Here is a 25,202-nt window from a genome sequence, read left to right on the forward strand (position 1 = left end):
CTCTTTCCATCCCAAGCAATCAGTAGGGTCCTTAACATGTCCTTTCTTGGAGAATTGTTGTGGGCTAGAAAAGCGCTTCCAGAAGCCTCCAGTGCCTCCTGCCTTCCCTCGAAATTCATTGGATAGTAACATGGAGAAAGGAAGGGGAGGAGGCAGAGGGGGAAGGGTGGCAGGATGGGAAGTTGGTTGGCTATGTGGAAGAAAACAAGGGCAAGAGAGCTGACAGATTGGAGAGAATTTGGTCAACCCGTGGAATCAGAGTCATGCATGGGTCCCACAGCAGAACTCTGGGTGCTGATGGAAATTTCCAGAAGGGATGGTGGATCCCAAGCTTAGGGTTCCTCGGACTAGCCAGACCTCCTAGCCCAGCAGTGGAAATGAAAACCTCAACTCTCTTAAAATCATGGGGAACCAGATGAACTCAGACTGTTGATCCACTACAACAGTTGCTACAGAGGAAACCTGGCCCAGGTCATGTCACGTGGACTGGGAGTAGCAGTGGGGTAAAGAAGGTTTGCTGGTGAGCTGAGGACACCTTCTCTCTTTGGGCTCCTCTGGGTGACTCAGCCGAGGCTAATGACTCAAGCAGGAAGGCAGGAAAGCAGAAGGGATTCAGAGAAGAACAATCCAACTAGCCTAAGACGTGAGGATCTCAGTTCCTCTATCATTTACATCTACCTAATTGGGAGACATTTCTTTGATGGTTGTGTTAGTTGTGGTGGTAACATAAGGGACTTATGGGAATCCTGACCCAGCTAGGATCTCAGCATAAAGGAATCCCATCCCAAATATTACGTGCTCATCCCTACTTCTGATACAGCATGATGTTCTTTCAACTCTTTCAAGTCCTTCCCCCCACCCCACCAAGTTCCAGCAAACCTGCCCTGTCTTGAGCCCAGAATGTCTTGATAAGGGCTTTGTCTTTCCCATCTCCACTTTCTCAGGGATGGCAGGCTGTCCTTAGGAGATGAGCTGCTGGTCATCAATGGTCACTTGCTGGTCGGGTTGTCCCACGAGGAAGCTGTGGCCATCCTCCGCTCAGCCACTGGCATGGTCCAGCTAGTGGTGGCTAGCAAGGTAGGTTGCTTTGATTTTGTCATCTGTGGAGTGGTGGCAGTGAGCTTGAGGCCTCCCCTGTTCCCCAGACCTCCTCCACCCCAGACCTCCTCCACCTAAGCTTGCCTATACCTTTCATCTATCTTGGGCCATTGAAACAGTCATGAGTAAGGAAGGCTAGGGAGACAGAATGATGGTTAGCAAGAAGACTTTTGTGTCTGAAACACCAAGGTCCCAGGTTCGATCCCCAGCACCACCAGAATTCAGAGCTGAGCAGTGCTCTGGTAAAATAAATAAATATACAAATAAAATGAACATCCATGAGTGGTGGGGGAAGACTTCTCTGAAGTGCATTTGATTATTTTGCTTTCTATTTATTGACCTTACTGCTACCAGGTTGATCACTGGGGCTTGGTGCCTACACATCAAATGATTTTAAGCTGTCAGAAAAATCCCAAGGGAAATAGCATAATGGTTGTGCAAAAAAAAAAAAAAAATGACTTTCATGCCCTGCACCACCATAAACCAGAGCTGAGCAATATTCTAGGAAAAAAAAAAATCCAATTACTCCCTGGTGGGGAAAAAAAGGATATAGATATAGATATAGATATAGATATAGATATAGATATAGATATAGATATAGATATAGATATAGATATATCTTACCCCATACCCCTTGATCTGGACTCTCATTCTGCCAACCAGAGGGAAGAGCTTTGGGAGGGCCTCAGCAGGAGAAACTGGTGTCAGGGGATCTGAGGACAGGAGCTAAGCTGTTCTCCATCCCTATACCCCTCTCCCAAGATTCCCTGGGGCCCCCTGAAACTTCCTTCACTGGAGTTAAGGAAAAGAAAGAAAGTTACCATCAGATACTACAGGAAAAGGCTGTTTAAAAAAAAGAAAAGAAAGAAAGAAAGAAAGAAAGAAAGAAAGAAAGAAAGAAAGAAAGAAAGAAAGAAAGAAAGAGATCGGTGCAAGGATCCCGGTTCGAGCCCCCCCGGGTCCCCACCTGCAAGGGAGTCTCTTCACAAGCAGTGAAGCAGATCTGCAGGTATCTATCTTTCTCTCCCCTTCTCTGTCTTCCCCTCCTGTCTCCATTTCTCTCTGTCATATCTAACAACAACGACATCAATAACAACAACAATAATAACTACAACAATAAAAGAAAGAAAGGGAAAATAAAAGGGAAAAACAAAATGAGTAACGGGCCCAGAAGGTGGTGCAGCAGGTAGAACAACAAACTTTTTTTCTTTTACCAGAGCACTGCTCAGTTCTGGCTTATGGTGGTGTGGGAGACTTTGAAGCCTCAGGCATGAGCGTCTCTTTGCATAACTATTATGCTATTTCCCCCACCTGAACAACAGACTTTTAAGCATGAGGTTCCAAGTTTGATTCCTGGCACCACATGGTATATTCTCTTGCTCTCTATTTCTCTCTCTCTCTCTCTCTCTCTCTCTCTCCAGCAGATGGTTTATAAGAGAAATTTGGGAGGCAAACCTAGAATAGCACACACATTATCATGTACAAGGAGCTGGGTTCAAGTCCCGGTCTCTATCTGTAGAGGGAAACTTCATTAGTGGTGGAGCAGTGCTACAGGTATCTTTCCCCCCTCCTCTCTTTCTCTACTAAAAGAGAGAAAGAGAGAGAGGAAGAAATCTGACCACTGGGAGTAGTGGAGCTGTGCAGGCACAGAGCCCCAGAGATAACCCTGGTGGCAATAATTAATTGATTAATTAACTAATTAATTGATTGATTCTTGTGGCCAGAATTGCTGGCAACTTGGAAATAATCAAAGGATAGGCCAGTGACATAGCTCATTTGGATAGTGCACTCCTTTGACGTGTACAACTCAGGGCTGAAACCAGTTCCTACTGCATTTGAGGAAGCTTTGGTACTGTAATCTCTCTCTCTCTCTCTCTCTCTCTCTTTCCCTCCCTCCCTCCCTCCCTCCCTCTCCCTCTCCCTCTCTGTCTCTAACAAAAGAAAAGCATCAAAGGGGCATATAGATACATATACACACACACACACACATACACTCACACTGTGTACTTGGGTTTGCACAGTCCACTTCCATCTATACCATGGTTACCAAGCCTTGATTTCTGCTAGTTTGGAAAATGGGAATCCTTCTATGACAAGCTATTATCCACAAACACAAAAGAGAAATCCTGAACATAAAACAGAAATCATTTGCTAGAGACAAAAAAGAAAGAGACCACTTGAGGATAAAAGAATAATTAAGAAGCCTGTGTGGGACGTAGAGAACTATTAATAGTCCCTGGCAGTGCAGGGGCTTTGTCATCTGTGACCTTACTCAGAATGAAGGCAAAAAGGAACGGACTCTTGGCATGTGTCAGGTGCCCACTCACCACAGGGGCTTTGTGCCTATTAGCTCATTGATTTCTCTGCTACTGTTGTTACTATGGGGCTTCGTGTGCATGTGTGATGTATGCCAGGGCTCAAGCCCAGAGCCTCATATATACTAGGTACCAGCCCTACCACAGAACTGCATTCCTGGTCTCTCAGAATTTTTTTATATATAAATATTTTTATTATCTTTGTTTATTAGAGACGGTCAGAAATAGAGAGGGAAGGGAGTGGTAGAGAGGGAGAGAGACAGAGAGACACGTGCAACACTGCATCACCACTCATTTGGTTTCTGTTTCTATTTGTTGAGAGGGTAGAGGAAGACAGAGTGTTTGACTTCCTGAATGCAAGGCACAATGCAAATGTAAAGTATCAGTTATCACTCCAACATTACAGTCACCTTGTCACACAGCTCTAAGGCCATGTTGTGGATAACTGGCAGTTACTTACTTTAGGAGAAGGTGTCTTATCTTTACCCACATATATATTATTTGTTGAGGTCTGGCAAGATAGCTCAGTTGGGTAGTGTGCTGCTTTGTTCTGTGCAAGACCCAGGTTTGAGGCTGGCCTCCACAGCATTAAAGGAAGCTTTAGTGCATCCCTAGTTCCCCCCACCATCTCTCTTTCTCCCTCCCTCTCTTTCTCTCTCTCTGTCACACACACACACACACACACACACCTACCTACACACCTACACACCTCCATTCTGGGTTGCTGAAAAAAAGCAACACAGAGTGGTGAAGCCCTAAGGACAATAAAAAAATCTTCAAGTTCAAGCTGAGGACACAGTGTGCAATAGTGATGCAAAGATACTTAATATGTCTTAGGCTCCAGGGTCCCAGCTTCAATCCCCAGCACCACCTTAGGCCAGAGCTAGGTAATGCTCTTGTCTTTCTCGCCAGATCTTTCTCTCTGGATCTCCCTCTCATTAAAATGAAAACAAAATATTTAAAAAAAAACAAAACCTTCTAGCTCATTTTGATACTCCTAAAGGCATATACACAGTAATCTTTCCCTGTTCCCTCTAGGCTTTTACTGTCAACTGATAGGCCCTTGTTGTATAATAAATAGAAAAGGCAACTTTCATAATGCCCACAAAAGTGCTATCATGATCTGTTAGGTGCTTCGAATGGAAGCATTTGTACATGTGTGCAATAGACACAAGTAGTTCCTTTTAAATGGAATTGTGCTCAATACACTACAGTGCACCTGCAGGAAGTCCCAGCTGGGCTCAGGCACCAGCACACCCTGTAAAAACCATGTGTCTTAGGTCATTCCAACTTACTGCATCTCTGTTTTCTAGTCAGTCCAGTAGGAATCAGTAGCCTTGTTCATCAGGTAGATTCAGTGGGACTCAGAAAGGCATGCTGGCCTTTATGATTGTCACGTAGCACATCTACAGCTGATGATGGCTTCTGCGATTAGTAAGATCTTATTCTGTCTAACCTGCTTAAGCAGCCAGCTTTAAGAATCAGAATCCCACATCAGACATTTATTTCTATAGCATCATTTTGTTTGTAATGACCCCAAAGTATTCTGTTCTTTGTTGTTCATTTTACTCACCAGTTGGGCCCTTCATTTTTTTTTTTTTAATTACCACCAGGGTTAGCACTGGTGCTTAGTGCCTGCACAACCAATTTACTATTCTTAGCAGTCTTTTAAAAAATAGAGACAGAGAAATTGAGAGAGAATGGGGAGAGTGAACAGAGTAAAAGAAAGAGAGAACAAAGGAAGGAAGGGAGGGAGGGAGGAAGGAAGGAAGGAAGGAAAGAAAAAAGAAAAGAAATGCACCTACAACCTTGCTTCCCCCTGCAGGTGGGGACCAGAGGCTTGAACCCATGTCCTTACTCATGGTAACATGTATACTCAGTCAGGTGCACTACTTCATTTTTTCACTACCCAGCCCCTCATTTTTTTAAATTTCTTTTTTGTTAATAGTCTAGCAAAGTGGATATCAAAGAAGAGAGCCGAACTCAGTTTAAAAAAAAAAAACAAAAAAAAACTCCTTTTCCTTCCCTTGCATAAGGGCTAACATTCCTAATTACTGATCAAGAGCAAACCACCTCCAGGAACCTGGAAGGTGTACCAGCATCAGACTGGTGATAAACATCTGTCACTCATGTCACCAAAATAGCTCACCCAGGGGGATGTCTGCTTTACTAATCCCACAACCCTGGTTCACCCACAATACTGGAGGAAGCTATGGTCCTGTGGTGTCTCTTATCCTATCTGTCATTTGATCTGAAGAAAAGTTGACCCAGAGCACTGAAGTCCTGAAGATGGCAAAAAACTAAATAAAATTTAAAACAGGCCTACATTCCCTGAAATTAGAGGCGACATTCTTAACATTCAGAACATGGGTGCCATGCAGTCTTAGAATTAGAAGTAGGTGCCCCAATCATTGATACTACCAACTCCTCTCCATCTTCCCCTCTCTCTCTTCCTCTCCTCCTTGTCCTCCCTTCTTTTATTTGATAGGACAGAGAGAGAAATTGAGAGAAGGGAGGCAAATAGAGAGAAAAAGAGACACCTGCAGCACTGCTCCACCTTGCATGAAACGTCTCTGCAGGTGGGACCAGGGGCTTGAACCTGAGTCTGTACACATGGTAACATGCATGCTCTACAGGGTGTGCCACTGCCCGGCCCCTCTTCCTTCTTCTTAACCTTGACCTTGGTATCCTCACAGGAGTGCACTGAAGAGGAGCTCCTCAGATTAACAGCCAAGAGTCTGCCCGATCTGACCAGCTCAGTGGAGGACGTGTCCTCCTGGACTGACAACGAGGACCAGGATCCCAACGGGGAGGAGGAAGAAGCAGCTGGCCCATCCTCTCAGGGAGCAGTAAGTACCCCTGCTCTGAATGTTCAGCTCCATCCAGGGGTACTGGGCCTGAGGATTAAAGCTCAAGATGGCGTGATAGGATGCAGGGTGGGTGAGGGCCACAGTATGCTGTCAATTTCTCTAGTCAGAACCTTCTAGGAGGATTGTGAGTGTAATGCCTTTGTGAAAACTTAGAAACTGAAATCAGGGTAAAAATATAACTGGGACTTGAGTTCAGCAAGAATATCAGTATCAAGGATGCTTCAGAATATATGCAAGAGGGGCCGGGCAGTTGTGTTCTCAGTTGAGCACACACATTACTATGCTCAAGGACTCGGGTTCAGGCCCCTCTCCCCACCTGCAGGGTGAAGCAGGTCTACAAATGGATGTTTCCTCCTCCCTCTCAATTTCTCTCTGTCCTATCAAATAAAGTAGAAGAAAAATTAAATAAATAATGGCTACCAGGAGCAGTGGATTTGTAGTGCCAACACCAAGCCCCAGTGATAACCCTGGTGGCAATTAGGAAAAAAAAAGCAGAATATATATGTAAAGGTATATTTTTAGGTTTTGTCATAATGCAACACTGGGGAGTGAAGCCAAGCCTTAACACCTGTCTCTTGAGTGGCATTCCAAGTCCAATTTTCACTTATTTGTTCATTCATTTGTTCATTCATTCATTCATTTGCTACCAAAGGTTTTTACTGGAACTTGAGACCTGTATGATTCCACAGTTCCTGGTGGATTCTTTTCTTTCTTTCTTTTTTTCTCTAGGGTTATCACTGGGGCTCGGTGCCAGCACTACAAATCCACTGCTCCTGGTGGCCATTCCCCCCCCCCTTTTTTTTTCTATTTTATTAGATAGAACAGGTAGAAATTAAGAAGGGAGGGGGTGGTAGAAAGAGAGAGAGAGAGAGAGAGAGAGAGAGAGAGAGAGAGAGAGAAGAGATATCTGTAGACCACTCATGAAGCATCCCCACTGTAGGTGGGGAGTTAGGGCTCAAACTTTGGTCTTTGTGCATAGTGCTATGTGTGCCATGCCTCCTCCACCCTCCAGTTTGTTTTGTTTTAAAATAGAGGGGAAGAGAGAGAGAAGAGAAAGGGAGAGAGCAGAGTACTGTTCCACTGCTCATGAGCTTCCCTTGTGCTGGTGGCCCTAGGTGGTGTCCAGGGGCTTGAACCTAGGTCCTCACAAAATTACACTACGTGTGTTCTTACCCAGAGAGTTGTCTCCTGGTCTTCCTTCCTTCCTTCCTTCCTTCCTTCCTTCCTTCCTTCCTTCCTCCTTCCTTCTTTCCTTGCAATTGCTACCAGAGGGGTTTTTTGGTTGTTTTTTTGTTTGTTTTTGTTTTTGCCTCCAGGGTTATTGCTGGGGCTTGGTGCCTACACCACTAATCCACTGCTCCTGGAGACCATTTTTCCCCCTTTTGTTGCTCTTGTTGTTTTATCATTGTGATTATTGTTGTTGTTGTTGTTGTTGCTGTTGTTGGATAGGACAGAGAGAAATCGAGAAAGGAGGGGAGAGAGAGTCGCTGTGAAGCGACTCCCCCCGCAGGTGGGGAGCCGGGGGCTCGAACCAGGATCCTTACACTGGTCCTTGTGCTTCACGCCACATGTGCTTAACCCACTGCGCTACCACCCGAATTGTTTTTTTCTTAACTGCCACCATGACATATACATTCCTGGTGGCCAGTCTCCTCCCTCCCCCTTTTAATAGAGACAGAAATTGAAAGAAAAGGGAGTGATAGAGAGGAAGAAACAAAGAAAGACATCTGCAGCACTACTTCACCACTCATGAAGCTTCCCCCCTCCAAGTGGAGACCAGTAATTTGAACCCTTGGTCTTTGTTCATGGTAACTTGTGTTCTCTCCTGGGTGGACCACCTCCTAGCTTTCTTCTTCTTCTTCTTCTTCTTCTTCTTCTTCTTCTTCTTCTTCTTCTTCTTCTCTTCTCCTTCTCCTTCTCCTTCTCCTTCTCCTTCTCCTTCTCCTTCTCCTTCTCCTTCTCCTTCTCCTTCTCCTTCTTTTCTTTCTTTTTTTTTTTGCCTCCAGGGTTAACACTGGGGCTCTCATAAGTGGATGGATAGATGTATAAATGTTTAGAAATAATAAAATTGAACATTCATGGGACCTTAAGTAGGGTTTATCCAAGCAGGCTTATCCACCATAATGATCACAGACAGTCCCAGCCCACACCTGACCACCACATGTAGCCTTGAGGGCTAAGGCCACACTTTTTTAATCTTTAAATATTTATTTATCTATTTAGGGGGAATATTTATTTATTTATTTATTTATTTATTTATTTATTTATTTGAAAGAGAGAGCACAAAGGTATTGTCACTTGCGGCGGCGGCAGGACGCAGAAAAAGGAGGTTTGGAGCAGAATGGGAACACAATCCTTTATTTGTGCTGGCACCTCAGAGTTGGGTGAGAGAGCAGCAGTTTGGGCCACGTGAAGGTAGCAAAAATGGCTGCCTCATGCAGCAACCTTCCCTGCGTCTAATCACCGAAGTGAAGGGCCGGCAAGAGAGTGAGGTGTGGAAGAAGAAGGGCTTTTATGGGAATAACTCTCGTGAGAATGGGAAGGGGGAGGAGTAACCATAGCACTCCAGGGTAGGATAATAACTCTCCCGGGAATGGGAAGGGGGAGGAGTAACCAAAGCACTCCAACTATCATGGGGAATTGACAATGCCCTGAGAGCACAACATGGCGGAACAGGCTCTCCGAGAATGTCACAACTCTCGTGGGAACTAGCAATAGCCTGAGGGGGGCAACATGGCAGATGTGACTGCATCTGCACAATTTCCCAGCAGGGTATCACTCTGGAACATGCATTGTTGGGGCTGAAGCTCCCGACCTCAAGCTTGAGAGTGAACATTTTGTCCCCTGCACCACCTCCCAGGCTGCGATGTTCATATTTTTTTAAGTGAGTTTTTTTTTTTTAGGGGAAAAATAAAGATCTGTGTCTGCTCTTCTAAAAAACTACTACTTCTTAAAATAAAGAGAGGGCAGAGGAGTTTTACTGAAAATTATAATGGGGTAGGAGATGGGTGATGCCCTTACATGGCTAGGCGCCTGTCTCTTTATATTTTTCACACACAAAAAAAATTTTTTTTTTTTTAAAGTAGTAATTGTCTTTGCTAAATCTGCGATTGTCAAAGCTCAGCTCTGAAGACTTTGTTTAGCACATCCATCAGGGGACCTGTATCCGGCTTCCTCTGGCATCAAGGGGGTCAGAGTTAATAATTTTGGAATCACCAGTTTGGGGAAAATCTTGGTGATTAGAGTCTCAGACAGAATAAAGGACTTTGGCTCCAAAAGGAGAGAAGCTGCATCTTCTGGTTCTGTAAGTTTGTTAATGGTATTTGATGTTATTTTTTTAAGATTTCATTTATTTTATTAATGAGAAAGATAGGAGGAAAGAGAGAAAGAGCCAGCTATCACTCTGGTACATGTGTTGCCAGGGATTGAATTCAGGACTTCATGCTTGAGAGTCCAATGCTTTATCCACTGTGCCACCTCCCAGATCATGGCATTTCTTTTTCCTTTTCTTTTCTTTTCTTTTCTTTTCTTTTCTTTTCTTTTTTTAAGATTTATTTATTACCATGAGAAAGAGAGAAAGTACCACATGCAGTGACAGGGGCCCAACTCAGGACCTCATGCTTGAGAGTCTAATGTTTTACTCACTGTACCACCTCCCAGGCCACTGGTATTTTGTTGTTTTTTGTTTGTTTTTGTTTTTTGTTGGTGGTAGTTGGTTGGTTTCTTGATGGGATCATTCTAAGGAATGAGAGCTTCAGTGCCAGCCTTCTGGAAATATCAGCCTTGTTTGGGATAAATATGTATCTGTATCTACTCCTACCTATCTGTAGAAAGGAAGGAGGGGGCCTCTGGAAATTGATTGGAATCAAAAATTGACAAATTGATAGCTCTGAACATTTGCAAAAGGATCTGGATGACTGGCAAAATGGCACTATGACAGTATACAGCTTTACCATGTGTGCAATCTAGGTTTAAGCCTGGCCCCCAGTGCATTTGGTCTGTGGTCTCTTTCACTCTTTCACTCTCTCTTGTCTAAGAACTGAGGATTTTCATTGCATGTTATGAAGGTACTGTTTCTTGTTGAGTTAAGCTGCCTTGGATGGGAAATGGTTTCTTATTTTGGGTCCCATCCATATTTTTCTAGTGACTCAAAATTAGAGCCAACTGCAAAGAACAGTGAGCACTGAGTATGTAAATTTGTGTGTTTAATATTAAGATAGGAAGCTGAAAGAAAGTGCTTCACAGAGTGAAACTGTATTCAGACAGACACCAGCATAGGCCTCCCCTAGCTCTTAAGGCAAGCAGATGTTCTTCCCCAAGAGCTCGCGAGTGTTAAGACAGGTGGTCAATGGGGGGACTCTGCCACTTCTCCTTGGACTTCTACTTTATGCTTATCTAACTTCAAGATTGACCTCTTTCAGGAAGTCTTCCTGGATACACACCTCTTCATGCCTGAACCCTGCTTTGTATTTTCCATCATGGTCATTAACACAGATTGTAATGACACTTTTGTTTACATGGCGATTGTTTTAGTGTTACTCTCCTCCATTAGCAGGGAATCCTTTGGTACTGGGTTCACGACAGCTTTATTTACTCACGTATCCCACATGTTCTGTCAGCTCTCTGTACTTGCTATCAAGGCCAGGAAATAGCTTACCTGGTAGAGTGCATACTGTACAATGCTCAAGGTTCCAGGCTCAAGCCTCTGGCACCACATGGGAGCACCATGCAAAGGGAAGTTTCATAGGTGGTGGAGCCATGATATGGCATCTCTTTCTGTGTCAGTAACCCGTTATCTAAAAAAACAAAAGGGGGGGTGATGATTAGGAATGGAAAAAAAAAAAATCTTCCTGGAGAAGTAGAATCAGGCAGGTGCAAAATCCCACTAAAAATCCTAGTGACAAAAAATATGTATACATATGGGTTGGAGCTGTAGGGGGAAAATATGCACACACATGTTTATTTATTTTGGTTAGCGATTTATAAAATAAATTTATAAAATAATAGGAGTATAACTCTACATTGTCCTCACCACGTGAGTTTTTTTGTTTTGGGTTTTGTTTGTTTGTTTGTTTGTTTGTTTGTTTTGCCTCCAGGGTTATTGCTGGGGCTCAGTGCCTGCACTATAAATCCATTGCTCCTGGAGGCCATTTTTCCCATTTTGTTACCCTTGTTGTTGTCATTATTATTGTTGCCATTGCTGTTGTTGTTAGATAGGACAGAGAGAAATCCAGAGAGGAGGGGAGCAGAATGGGAGAGAAAGACAGACATCTGCAGACCTGCTTCACTGTCCTTGAAGCGAACCCCCTTGCAGGTAGGGAGCCAGGGGCTTGAACCAGGATCCTTACACCAGTCCTTGCACTTCACACCATGTGCACTAACCCACTGCACTATCACCCGGTCCTGCCCATTTCTTCTATGGCCCTGTCTTCTCTTCCTTTTTAAGTCACACCTACACTTATTACTACTTCTGAATGTCTTTCCTTTTTTCTTCTCTCTCTGGGTCCTGATGGAATTGGGTTTCAGAGTCCTTTAGTCATCTTACCCTAACATATCTTTCCCTCTGGGAGTATAGATCAAAATTCTTTATGGGGAGCAAAATGTAGGAGTTCTGGCCTCTGTAATAGCCTCTCTTCTGGACATGGACATTGGCAGGTCAATCTATGCCCCCCCAGCCTCTTTGTATCTTTCCTTAGTGGGTAGGGCTCTGGACAGGTGAAGATCTATGACACACTGGTGAGGTTGTCACAAGTTTTTTGTTTTTTGGGTTTTTTTTGGAACAGGTAGGCACCTGGGTGAATAAGTGGGTGGATGGTTGATGTTCCCTCTCTCATTCCCTGCAGCCCTCATTGTGTGTGGCCTTTTCAGCTGACTTACCTGACTTCTCTAGCACACCATGGATTTCAGGTAATTACAGCACAGAGTAGGTGCTTACTGCTTGTGTCCACAAACTGGAAAGCCTCTCTGAGTCTCCATTCTGGCAGCTTCCACCAGAGATAAAACTACCAGAGATACAGAAATTGTTTCCCAAGCATAATGCTGGGAGAACACAACGTGCCTCCTCTTAGAATCGGACATGTGTAGTAATAGCACCTCATTAGCAAGTGAGTAGATTGCTTATGTTTATTTGGATACAGTTCAGAAGCCAGACAACTAGGAGCCTTGGGGGTGGAACAGTGGAAAGAGTTGGATCTGAAAGCATGAGGTCCTGAGTGGGCAAAGTAGCTCATTTGGATAGTGTGCTGTTTTGCCATGTGCATGCTCCAAATATGAGTACAACCCTCACTGCATTGAAGGAACTTTTGGTTCTGTGGTCTCTTTTACACTCCCCCCCCCCCCCCCCCGCTGCTTTCTCTCTCTCTCTCTCTCTCTCTCTCTTTATGCCTCCAGGGTTATCACTGGGGCTCGGTGCCTGCACTATGAATCCATTGTTCCTGGAGGCTATGTTTTCCTTTTTTGTTGCTCTTGTTGTTTATCATTATTGTTATTTCTACCTTCTCGTGGTGCATCCCGTGAGTACCCATTCATTGGGGAAACTGACGATCCTTCCTAGCCGACTGAATCCACATGGATCCCAGTCACTTTCAAAGCCAGCAACAAGCAGCTCCTGACAGCTTTCAACCTGACGCTGTTGACTGGCTACGGAAGAAGGGCAAACGCTAGAAGATTGTTATTTCTATCATTGTTGTTAGATAGGACAGAGAGAAATGGAGATAGGAGGGGAAGACAGAGAGGGAGAGAGAAAGATAGACACCTGTGGACCTGCTTCACCACTTGTGAAGCGACTCCCCTGCAGGTGGGGAGCTGGGGGCTCAAACCGGGATCCTTGAGCCAGTCCTTGCACTTCGTGCCAGGTGCGCTTAATCCACTGTGCTACTGCCGACCCCCTTTCTCTTTTTCTCTCCCTCTTTCTCTTTCTCCCTCTCTTTCCCCCTTCTTTCTTTATCAACAAGTAAATCAATGCATGAATAATTCAGAACAGAGGTCACAGAGCTAGCTCCTCAGACGGAAGGAAGACCAGGGCCTGCTGCAGGTGTGCACAGGTGGCTCTACACGTATGCATCTGTCTACGCTGCAGAGGGAAAGTGAGATGTACACTCCATTCTCTGGGTACCATGCCACAGAACCTCATTTGGTAGGTCTGAGTGGACTGGAAGCCCAGGAACCAATTTTCAGAAGCTTCCCAGCTAACTATGCTCTTCCCCAGATTTGGAGGGTTGGTTTTGGTTCTGAGAGGTTTTGTTTATTTGAATGGTTGATTTTTGCCTCCAGGCCTTTGCTAGGACTGACACTTTGTACTGTGCTGTTCCACTGTTCCCAACAATTTTTTTTTACCCTTTTTCCAGACAAGAGGTAGTAGACAGAGAGGAAAGGAAAGATACCACAGCATCGCTCCACCACTCTTGAAACTCCTTTGTATGGTGCTCATATCTGGTATCCAGGCCTCAAACTTGGGTCCTTCCTTATACATGATAAAGTGTCTGCTCTACTCAGTGAGCTAACTCCTGGCCTCCTCACCCAGATATTTAGACCAGAGAAATCAAGAGGAAAGGGAAAGAGAGAGAGAGAGACCTACACTCAACTAGGTGTACCACCACCTAGCCCCACAAGAGATTTATTTATTAATGAGAGAGAAAGAGAGAGAGAGAGAGAGAGAGAGAAGCAGAGCATCATTTGACATACGTGATGCAAGAAATCAAACTCAGGACCACATCCTTGAGAGTCAAACACTTCATCCATAGCCCCACCTCCTGAGCCACCCCCACTCTGATTCATGATTTCATTATGTAGCAGGCCCCCCAAAATTTTCTTCCTCCCTCCCCAGAGTCCTTTGCTTTGGTAAAATACAGCATATCCAGTCCATGTTCCACTTTGTGCTCTCCTTCCCTGTCCCCTGTTTTATTAAGTCCCACTAATAAATGAGATCATTTGATACTCATCCTTCTCATTTTGGCTTATCTCACTCAACATAATATCCTCAAGTTTCATTCAGTAAGATGCAAAGGAGACAACCTTATCATTTGTAACAGCTGGGTATTTCATCACGTATACTACCATTTTTCTAGCCGTTCATCTGATGTTGGACATCAGGGTTGCTTCCAGGTTCTAGCAATTACAGACTGTGCTGCTATGAACATAGGTATACACAGATCTCTTCTGCTAGGTGTTTCTGTCTCCTTTGGGTAAGTCCCCAGGAGAGGAATTACTGGGTCTTAGGGTAGGTCCATTCCTAGTGTCCCAATCCCAATAAGTCTCCAAATTGCTTTATACCCACTCAGATTTTTAAATGAAATTTTTGGGAGATTATGGCTGCTGGACAAAGAAGCAGGCTCAGGCACACCCCTTTGTTGTCCATCTGGCGGATTCCATGATGTGACACCAAAGTAGGACTCCTTAGGGATCCCTGCATCAGCATGAAGACCAAGGCCCTATCTGCACATGATTTTGAGATCAGGGGAGGTTAGAGGTCCCTAACTGTATTTTTAAATATAATTTTATTTTTATTTATGTTAATTTTTTTTAATTATCTTTATTTATTTGATAGCGACAACCAGAAATCGAGAGTAAGGGAGATAGAGGAAGAGAGAGGGAAAGGAAAAGAGAGACCTTCAGCACTGCTTCACTACTCATGAAACTTTTTTCCAGCAGGTAGGGACTGGGGGCTTGAACCCAAGTCCTTATGCACTGCAACATGTGTACTCAACCAGATGCACCACCACCTGCCCCCCACCCCCTGTATTTTAGATCCCGGAGTTTTCAGATTCTCCTTTGTATAGCTCAGTACGATATTTGTGGTGCTATGGAAAACTTGGAAGCAAAAATCCGCCTAGTCCACTCTGAATCCTTCAGGAGCACAGACTTGTTCATCACAGCTCTTGCCACCTTTGCAGACACATGGCCCAGGGATACAAATGGATGCTGTTGATGCAGCTGTTTTATTTCCGGCATTAACCGGAAGCAAACAGCAAAGCGTATGGAATCAGAGTTTCTTGAGTTGTATGTGTTTCTCTCCATTGTCCCAAGATAAGAACTACCCTCTCTCTCGCCTACGTACATCTCAACTCACTTAGATGTTCCTTAAGCAGCACTTCAGCTGAAAGGGCCATAAGAGGCTGCAGCGAAAGAACCAGAGCCAGATAAGAAAGACAGAGCTGCCATGACTGCTGGTCTAAGAAAATAAGGTTTAAACTTGAAGGTGGTTTGGGTTTGGTTTACTTTCAGACTGAAGGAGATGAAGTGATTATTTCATTGGGTGGGGGTAGGGTAACAAGATAAAGATATGCTTTGGCTTAGACAAATTGCCCAAAAAACTGCTGAAGTTTGAGTCAGGCACCTTTTCCGGAGCCTGTTCTGACTTGCTGCCTGGCTCTGTGCCTCACTTTCATCTGAGCAGTCTGCAGTTCTCAGGGCAGCCAGCAGCCCATCTGATCTGCACAGAAAAGCAAACGCTGTGTTCTGTAGCCTCCAGAATGAGGAAGTTAAGATGAACTCTCAGAGTAGAGGGACGTGTCAGCCCTTGCATAGATTTCATCTCATTTTAGGTGATTTAACGCATAGGTTGGTGTACGTATGTACGCATTAGTATGATGATGGGGGCTGTTGAATCTGCAAAAGTTAGCATCCTGGCTTGGAATCTTCTGAAAGGCAGTTAAATCCCTTGGGAGAGGTGGGTCCAGTGGTGATGCATGCTAGAATGCACATGCCACCCAGTTCAAGCCCCTAGTCACCACTTGCAGAAGGGGGAGAGATTCACCAGCAGTGGAGCTGTGCTATAGTTGTCACTCCTTCTCTCTGTTACCCTCTATTTAAAATAAATAAATAAATAAAAGGCCACAAGGGACTAGGTGGTGGCGCATCTGGTTGAGCACACATGTTACAGTGCTCAAGGACCTGGGTTCGAGCCCCCCAGTCCCCACCTACAGGGAAAAAGCTTTACAAGTGGTGAAGCAGTGCTGCAGGTATCTCTCTTTCTGTCTCCCTCTCTATCTCCCCTACCCTCTTGATTTCTGGCTGTCTTTATCCAATAAAGATAATTTTAAAAAGGGGGGGCCACTGGGAACATCAGAGTCATGCAGGCACCAAATCCCAGTGATAAATCTGGTGGCAAAGGAAGGAAGGAGAGAAGTTGCCTTGATGTGCAACTCTTTTGTTTGTTTTATTGAATAGAGAGAGAAATCAAGAGTGGAGGAGAGATAGAGAGGGAGAGAGACTCCTGCAGTACTACTTCACCACTTGCAAAGCTTTCCCCTTGCAGGTGAGGAACTGGGGGCTTGAATCAAGCTCCTTACACATTGTAACTTGTGTACTCAATTGGGTGCACTGCCACCTGGCCTCTGCAACCTACTTTTTTTTTTTTTTTTTTGCCTCCAGGGTTATTGCTAGGGCTCATTGCCTGCACTATGAATTCACTGCTCCTAAAGGCTAGTTTTTCCCTTTTGTTGCCCTTGTTGTTTATTGCTGCTATTGCTGTCATTGTTGCTGGATAGGACAGAGAGCAATCGAGAGAGGAGGGGAAGACAGACGGGCGAGAGAGAGAAAGAAACCTGCAGACCTGCTTCACTGCTTGTGATGTGACCCCCCTGCAGGTGGGAAACCCGGGACTTGAACCGGATCCTTAAGCCAGTCCGTGCAGTTTGTGCCATGTGCACTTAACCCACTGCACTACCACCCAGCCCCTGCAACCAACTTTTTAAAAATGTATTTATACCATATGAGAAAGTTTCACATGTGTGAGAAGGAGAAACACCACTCTGCCACCTGCAGTGCAGGGGATCAAACCAGGAGCCTCAGGCATTCAAGTCCTGTGCTCTGTTAGATGAGCTATTTCGCCAGCCACAGCAACCGACTTTATTGTCATCTTTTTGATTTGAAAAATTCCTCCAGGTTTCAGTGAAAGTAAGATTCCCACTACTTGAGCATACAGTGTAGCTTCTCTGCCCTCAAATTAATTTCCTTTATGAAAATCCTATAGAAAACAGGAAGTCACAGGATCGGGTGGTGACACACCTGGTTGAGTGCACGTTACAGTGCTCAAGGACCCGAGTTCGAGCCCTCAGTCCCCACCTGCAGGGGGAAAGCTTTGCAAGTGGTGAAGCAGGGCTGCTGTTGTCTCTCTTTCTCTTTCCCTATCTCCCTTACCCTCTGGATTTCTGACTTTATCCAATAAATAAAGATAATAATAAAAAAAAAAAACAGGAAGTCACTTCCTCTCTTCCTATCCTCTCTGAGCATTTCTGTTACAGTATTCCAACATGCCTCTCAGCCCTACCCCCCCCCCCATTTCAGTTTGCCTCTTAGAAATATCACCTTAGTCATTTAATTCAGTTCAATGTGTCCTCTGGGAGTTGAAATCTGTGGTCTTCACATTCAAATGTGAAGACTGCATTAAGTCTTAGGGGAAGGTGGCAGTTCAGAAATGAAACTGAAATAAAGATTCCTTCCACCAGAGAATAGCCCTGGGAAAAATTAAGATAGGATGTGATGACTCATTTGTGTACCTTAGATATTAAGGGTAACTTGATGAACTTCACTAAGCCTCTCAAGGAACAAGTCCTGAAGTGGTATTTGTCTTTTGAAATTAGACATGGAAAGAGTGCTGAGACACACAGAGTCTGCCTCTCAAGAGAAACAGGCTATACCACTCAGTTGCAATTCCAGTTCCAACAACTGTGTTGTTTTGGGAAAATGATAAAATCACCTTTGACAGCACAGAGATGAGTTAGAGAAAAAGGCAGAGTCTCTAGAACTCTCTCTGCTGTTTTTCTCTTTTAACCACACCTTACAGTACACCCTGGTACACAGCCTGAAAATAAGAATCAAGCAAAATACAAGAGTCCAGCAGTTGCAGTTTCCCTCTTGGCATTCAAGGCAGAACTTTCTCAAAGAAAAGGAGCTATTTAAACTAAAAAGGCTGGAGTTCATCCCACCACACCCCCATTGTTGCCCTGTTTGTTGGCCCCCTTTCTCTTTACTGTTTGTGTGTCTAGTTTGCTCACTTTACTTTTTACCGAAGTGGGGATTTGGCTAGTGAGGAAAGTCATCCCTCTCCCTCTGGCTCTCACTGACTTCTGCCTCCTGTGAGATTCTGAAGCCCCTCCTTCTTCAAACATCTGGTCTCTTTTTATCCCAGCCTCCTGTCTGTCTGCTTCCTCTAAGTCACAAAGACTTTTTTCAATAAAGATTTATTATTTATTTTCTGATGAAATGGAAGCGGATTTCAAATGAGAAGCTGTGCTAGTACATGCCATGCCAGGGACTGAACTGAGAGCCTCCGCCAGCTGAACCATCGCTTTGACTGCTAGTCTCCACCCCCCACCACCACCACCCCCGCCCCACCCCCAGAGCACTACTCGGCTCTGGTTGGTGGTTATGCCAGGGACTGAACCTGGGACTTCAGAGCTTCAGGAATGAAAATCTTTTGCATAACCACTGTGCTGTCTACCTGGCCCCCAAAGTCTTCAAGTCTTCTTCCACTTGGGTCAGCACTGGAGCTCGGTACCTGCATGCCAAATCCACCACTTCCAGTGGCCCTTTTTTTCTATTAATAATTCAATAAGACAGAGAGAAATTGAAAGGGGAGGAATAACTAAAGAGGGAGGGAGAGAGAGAGAGAGAGAGGGAGGGAGGGAGAGAGAGAGAGAGAGACCTGCAGTGCTGTTCTACCACTCATGAAGCTTCCTCCATGCAGGTGGGAACTAGGAGCTTGAACCTGATTCCTTGCACATGGGGATATTTGCACTCAACTGTGTGCTCCACTGCCTGGCCCCAACCTTTTTTTAAAAGAAGAATTATTGTTTGCTTTTATGAAAGAGGGGCCAGCAAGAGCACCAGCATATGTGGCAGCATGGATCTAACCTGGGGCCACAGGCATGCAAGTCTTGTGATCGACCGCTGAGCTTTGTCCCCAGCCCTTCCTTCTTTCCTGTAATAAATCTATGGGCTGTGTTGGTCTAACAGGTACATCTGATTCTTTCCAGGGGGTCAAGGAGGGCTACACTGACAGGGCGGTATCTAACTGTTCAACAGCCCACAGAAATGGGTTACAGTCTGGGATGGCAAAGTGGCATGTGTGATGATCCACAGATCATCTGTTTTCAGTCCTGTTTGGGGATCAGCAGATAGTCTGCTAGGGTGGCTGTTCTGTGACTTATTTTACAGGCACTATGACTCATGAATATTGCTGTTGACACCAAGGTCAGTGTTTTTCAGGTTGCTCCAGCAGACAGATAGATGAAGAACTAGAGTGAAGAAAAGCAGGCTGGTTTTTTTTTTTTTTTTAATTGGGGGATTAGTTTTACAGTCTACAGTCAATACAATAGTTTGTACATGTGTAACATTTCTCGGTTTTCCACATAATACAACCCCTACTAGGTGTTCTGTCATCATCATCTACTCTTCTTTAAAATGTTTTTTCCTTTATTGGGGGATTAATGTTTTACAATAAAAACAGAGTAGCTTTTTAAACATTAAAAATATTTTTCTTGGGGCCAGGTGGTGGCATACCTGGTTGAGTGCACGTTACAATGTGCAAGGACCTGGGTTTGAGCCCCCAGTCCCCACCGTGTTACAGGTGTCTCTCTGTCTCCCTATAACCTCCTTCCCTCCTGATTTCTGGCTTTCTCTATCCAATAAATAAAGATAATAAACAAACTAAAAGAAAATAATAATCCTTAAATTTTTTTTTTCTTGACTCTCATGCCTGATGCTCCAGAATCCCAGGTTCAATCCCCTGTACTACCATAAACCAGAGCTGAGAAGTGTTCAGGTAAATATATATATATATATACTTTTCAAAAGTATTTGATCATTAATAAGTTTCTTCAGCAATAGAAATCAAAGTCATTTAATAGTATTTAAATTAACTCACACTGAAAATGTCAAAAGCCTTTGGTGTCTTTGTCAATTTGATTTGTCACATGCAAAATAATTATTCTTTTTTGTAATTTCTTTATTGGAGAATTAATGTTTTACATTCGAAAGTAAATACAATAGTTTGTACATGCATAACATTCCCCAGTTTTCCATATAACAATACAACCCCCACTAGGTCATCTGTCATCCTTCTTGGATCTGTATTCTCCCCACCCACCCACCCCAGAGTCTTTTACTTTTTTTTTTTAATAAATCTTTTTTTTTTAATTTTCCTCCTTTGTTGCCCTTGTTTATCGTCATTGTTATTATTGTTGTTGTTATTGTTGTTGGATAGGACAGAGAGAAATTGAGAAAGGAGAGGAAGACAGAAAGGGAGAGAGAAAGATAGACACTTGCAGACCTGCTTCACCACCTGTGAAGCCTGTGAAGCTACCTCCCCTGGGGAGCCGGGGGCTCAAATGGGGACCCTTAAGCCGGCCCTTGCTCTTCATGCCATGTGCACTTAACCCGCTGTGCCACTGCCCGGCTCCCGCTGGGAGCTTTTTCTTGACCCCGTAGTCTTGCAGAGGGTAGACGAAGGAAAGGAGGCCGTGATGGCTGAATGGGAGTCAGGCAACAATGTGGGAGCAGGCCATCCTGCCAGTTGGAGTGCTGGGATCATAGAGACGCAAGGACTCCTTGGTGGTAGAAGAGGAAGATGAAAGGATTTTCTTGGCTTGCTCGCTCGCTTTTCTTCCCCTTCCTCTCCTTCCTTCCTCCCTTGCTTCCTCCATCCCTTCCTTCCTTCCTTCCTTCCTTCCTTCCTTCCTTCCTTCCTTCCTTCCTTCCTTCCTTCCTTCCCTGAAGGCAGTACCTGTCCTCAGTAATATTTAAGTGGGAACTTGTTTCCCTTTGAACCTTCCAAACTTCTGTTGCCCACTGTCCTCACTCATGTGTCTCTCTGCTGATGGATGTACTGGAGCTTCATGCCCTCATGCTGCTCTGTTTGTTTTGACCAGAACAAGACTCAGTTCTGAGTACTGGTAGTGCCAGGAATCAATCCTGGAACTTCTTCCATTGTAAGTCTGTGCATTAAGTGCTGAGATGTCTCTCTAGTAAGCCTCATACTGCTTTTAACTCCCCTGCTACGTACCAGCAAGTCACCCTTTTCTCTAAGGAGTTACAGGTTCCCAGAAAATCTCTCCTGTCCTCTTCAACAAGTCATTTTCTCCCCACTACCTCACCATCACCATCAGCAGAGCCCTGGACTTGGATGCATGAGGCCCCAGATTTGATCCCCAGCACCACATGTGCCAGAGCTGAGAGACTCTGGCCTCCCTCCCTTTAGTTCTCTCCGTCTCTCTTTCTCTTTGTCTCTCTCTCTCTTTCCTCTCTCTCTCTCTCTCTCTCTCTTTCCTCTCTCTCTTTCCTCTCTCTCTTTCCTCCCTCTCTCTCTCTCTCTCAATAAACATATACCTATAGGGCCAGTGAGATAACTCACTTTGGAAGGTGCCTGCCTTGCCATACTCTTGACCCAACTTCGAACCCCAGCCTCCATGATACTAGGGGAAGTTCACTGCTGTTGTGTCTCTCTTTATACCTGGAAAAGTTGTTCTAGAGCAGCAAAACCCTGGCAATGACAATAGATATATAGTGCAAGGGAAATAGTTTAAATGGTAATGTATCCATCAGACTTGCATTCAAACTGAGGTTTTCAGTTCAATACTCAACATCACTTGTACCAGAATGATGCTCTGGCTTCTCTCACTTTCTCTCTGTCTTGTGTGAAACTTCCTTTCTCTCTCTCCTCTTTCTCCTTTTCTTTTTTTCCCTCTCTTCTTCTCTCCCACCTCCTCTCCCTCTCATCCTGTCCCTCTCTCTCATGTAATAAATAAAATGAATCTCAAAAAAACTTAACTTTAAGTCTAACCAACCTGCAAAAAAAGTCACTGGCATTTCTTCCAGTGTTTGTTGATTTAAAAAAAAAAAAGGTTGCATGCATTTTTGGAAGCAAACTCAGATCCTCACACATGAAAAGTGTGAGCTCTACCATAGAACTCCACTGCCAGCCAGATTAAACCAGCTCCAAAGGTGACACTTCACAAAGTATGTGCATTCAAAATGAGAGAGAGAAGAGAGAGCACCATTATTTCAATCTAAGTCCCCCCCCCATTTTTCTTTGTGATTAATAGTGGGTTACAAGATTATAAGATTACAGTGAATAGTTCCACACCACACCCAACATTAAAGTTCTGTGTCCCCACTCTTCCACGTCCCAAAGATAATAAGTTATCTCGTAAGTCTCAAACTATTTGCTTGCTTCTGTTTGTTTGCTTTGTTTTAAGTCCATGTGTATCAGCTCTCTAGATTCCACATATGAGTGAAACCATCTGGTAGTTGTCTTGCATCTCTTTATTTCACTAAGCATAGTCACCTCCAGTTCCATCCATTTTGTCCGCAAGGCCACAGTATTATCTTTTTTGATGACAGAATAGTATTTCATGGAATATATATCCCATAACTTCTTTAGCCAGTCATTTGTTGATGGACGTTAAGGCAGCTTCCACTCTGGGTATTGTGAATAATGCAGCTACGAACATAGGGGCGGGGGTTGGGTGGTGGTACACCTGGTTAAGCGCACATGTTACAGTGCAGAAGGATCTGGTTTTGAGCCCCCCATCCCCACCTGCAGGGGGAAAGCTTTGAAACTGGTGAAGCAGTGTTGCGGGTGTGTCTATATCTCTCTCCCTCTCTATCACCCCCTTCCCTCTCGATTTCTGGCTGCCTCTACCGAATAAATAAAGATCATAAGAAAAAAAATTTTAAAAGAACAGAAAAAAGGTTTTTTTGTTTTTCGTTGTTTTTTTTGGTTTTTGGTTTGTTTTGTTTTTTTTTTGCCTCCAGGGTTATTGCTGGGGCTCAGTGCCTGCACCATGAATCCACTGCTCCTGGAGGCCATTTTTTCCCCTTTTGTTGCCCTTGTTGTTATATCCTTGTTGTGGTTATTGTTGTTGTTGATGTCGTTTGTTGTTGGATAGGACAGAAAGAAATGGAGAGAGGAGGGGAAGACAGAGGGGGAGAGAAAGACACCTGCAGACCTGCTTCCCTGCCTGTGAAGTGACTCCCCTGCAGGTGGGGAGCTGGGGGCTCAAACAGGGATCCTTACGCTGGTCTTTGCGCTTTGTACCACGTGTGCTTAACCCACTGCACTACTTCCCAACCCCCCAGAAAAAGAATTTTAAAAATCATAGGGGTGCATATGACCCTTCAAATTAGTGTAAAATGAATTTCTTATCAGTAACATTTGAAGAAGAAACTTAAAGACAAAGGGCTTGACAGACAAGGATGACTTCAGAGGAAATGCCATGGGTTAGACCAGTAAGCCTGACCTCCAGTAGCCACTTCCTCACGATGTCTTTCCTTGTCAACATCTTCCCTTCAGCTTATTAAATTATGTTTCCTGAAATGTTCACATTTGTTCATAGTGACTGTGGGGAGATATGGAGGTGGGTTGATGAATGAGATTTGCTCTGAATGATTTCTATTATAAATGTGAGGTTGGCAGTTGGAAAGGTCAGATCATCAACACCTCAGGCATTGCTGCTGAAGTTTCTACTGCAGCTGGTCACCTCTTTGCCTTTGTAGTGCAAGTGCAGCCATGGGCAACAAGCAAGCTTATGGGCATGACTGTGTGCCCATAAAACTTTTTAGGTATAGAGAAGCCAGAGAGCAACAGAGACCACAGTACTGAAGCTTCCTTCAATGCAGTAGAAACTGAGCTTGAACCTGGGTCACACACATTACAAAGCACTACTCTATCCAGGGAACTATTTTGCCACCCTGCCCATAAAACATTACAATAGCAGGTGTGTTGTCAAATTGGAGAGCCCTACTTGATGTGAGCCTAGGACAGCCCCCTTCCTCCCCACTCATGGCTTCTGCCTGTGTGGTCCCCACAGAGCCCATGTCTGCTGTCTAGTTGGTTTCTTTAAGAAGTGTGTTATCAGGGCCTGGGCAATGGTACACCTGGCTGAATGCACACATTACTTCATGCAAGGACTCCATTTCAAGCACCTGCTCCTCACCTGTAGGGTGAGGAAGCTTCACAAGCAGTGAAGCAGGTCTGTAGATAATCTCTTTCTCTCCCTCTCTCAATTTATACCACCTCTCTCAATTTCTCTCTATTTTATTCAAATAAAATATAATAAAAAGGAAAAAGGATCAGTGGACTTGAAATGCAGTCACCAAGTCCCAGTGATAATGCTGGTGGGAATTAAAATGAAACAAAGAGAAAAGAAAGAAAGAAAGAAAGAAAGAAAGAAAGAAAGAAAGAAAGAAAGAAAGAAAGAGGGAGGAAGGAAGGAAGGAAGGAAGGAAGGAAGGAAGGAAGGAAGGAAGGAAGGAAGGAAGAAGGGGGAAGGAAAGAAGGGGAGGAAGGTATTCTCCACATAGACTTCACATGACTCTTGCTAAGTAAAGAACTCAGAACAGTGCAGTTTGGTTTAGAAAAGACAAGTAGTCTTAAGGTACACCTTGAAATTTACCAGCAGACTCAACTCAAAACTTCACTACCACATATTCAGTGTGATCACTAACCTTGTATTATAGAACCTGCTGCATGTTTTGCCTAGTTAAAATAATCCTTGCCAGCAAAATAGCTCTCTTGGATAGTGTGTTGTTTTGCCACATTCGTGACCCAGGTCACTGCATTGATGGAAGCTTCAGTGCTATAGTTTCTTTCACTCATTCTCTCTGTCTCTATTAAAAAATAGTAATGATAAAGAAAAATTCTCTTCTGTTCTAAGCAATATAATCATGCAAAAATTTTTTTGGTGGGGGTGGGGTGGTGGCTAGCATACTTAATAACAATAAAAAAAAAAAAACCTGGAAATATCTGGCATGCTCACCATTACTGCTAACTTAGATTAGACTCAGCTGCTACATTCAGGCACTCAAACCATTTTCTCTTTTACTTTTTTTTTTTAATTTCTTTATTGGGGGAATTAATGTTTTACATCCAACAGTAAATGTAATCGTTTTTACATGCATAACATTTCCCAGTTTTCCA

The 25,202-nt window shown here is 44.1% G+C and overlaps 1 protein-coding gene across 7 annotated transcripts in view; it reads left to right on the forward strand.

Annotated features, from left to right (window-relative positions):
- PDZD2 (PDZ domain containing 2) overlaps nucleotides 1-25,202 on the forward strand; it is a 527,012-nt gene that overhangs the window by 416,362 nt on the left and 85,448 nt on the right. For 6 of the 7 annotated variants that reach the window (XM_016191465.2, XM_060191196.1, XM_060191197.1 and 3 more), the window contains 2 exons: nucleotides 945-1,077; nucleotides 6,110-6,262. In XM_016191465.2, coding sequence (XP_016046951.2) covers nucleotides 945-1,077; nucleotides 6,110-6,262 — 286 coding nt within the window. The remainder of the gene's footprint in view (nucleotides 1-944; nucleotides 1,078-6,109; nucleotides 6,263-25,202) is intronic. The other variant, XM_060191199.1, reaches the window with a different exon arrangement.

The sequence above is a fragment of the Erinaceus europaeus genome, chromosome 5, assembly GCF_950295315.1.
Source record: "Erinaceus europaeus chromosome 5, mEriEur2.1, whole genome shotgun sequence".
NCBI lineage: Eukaryota > Metazoa > Chordata > Mammalia > Eulipotyphla > Erinaceidae > Erinaceus > Erinaceus europaeus.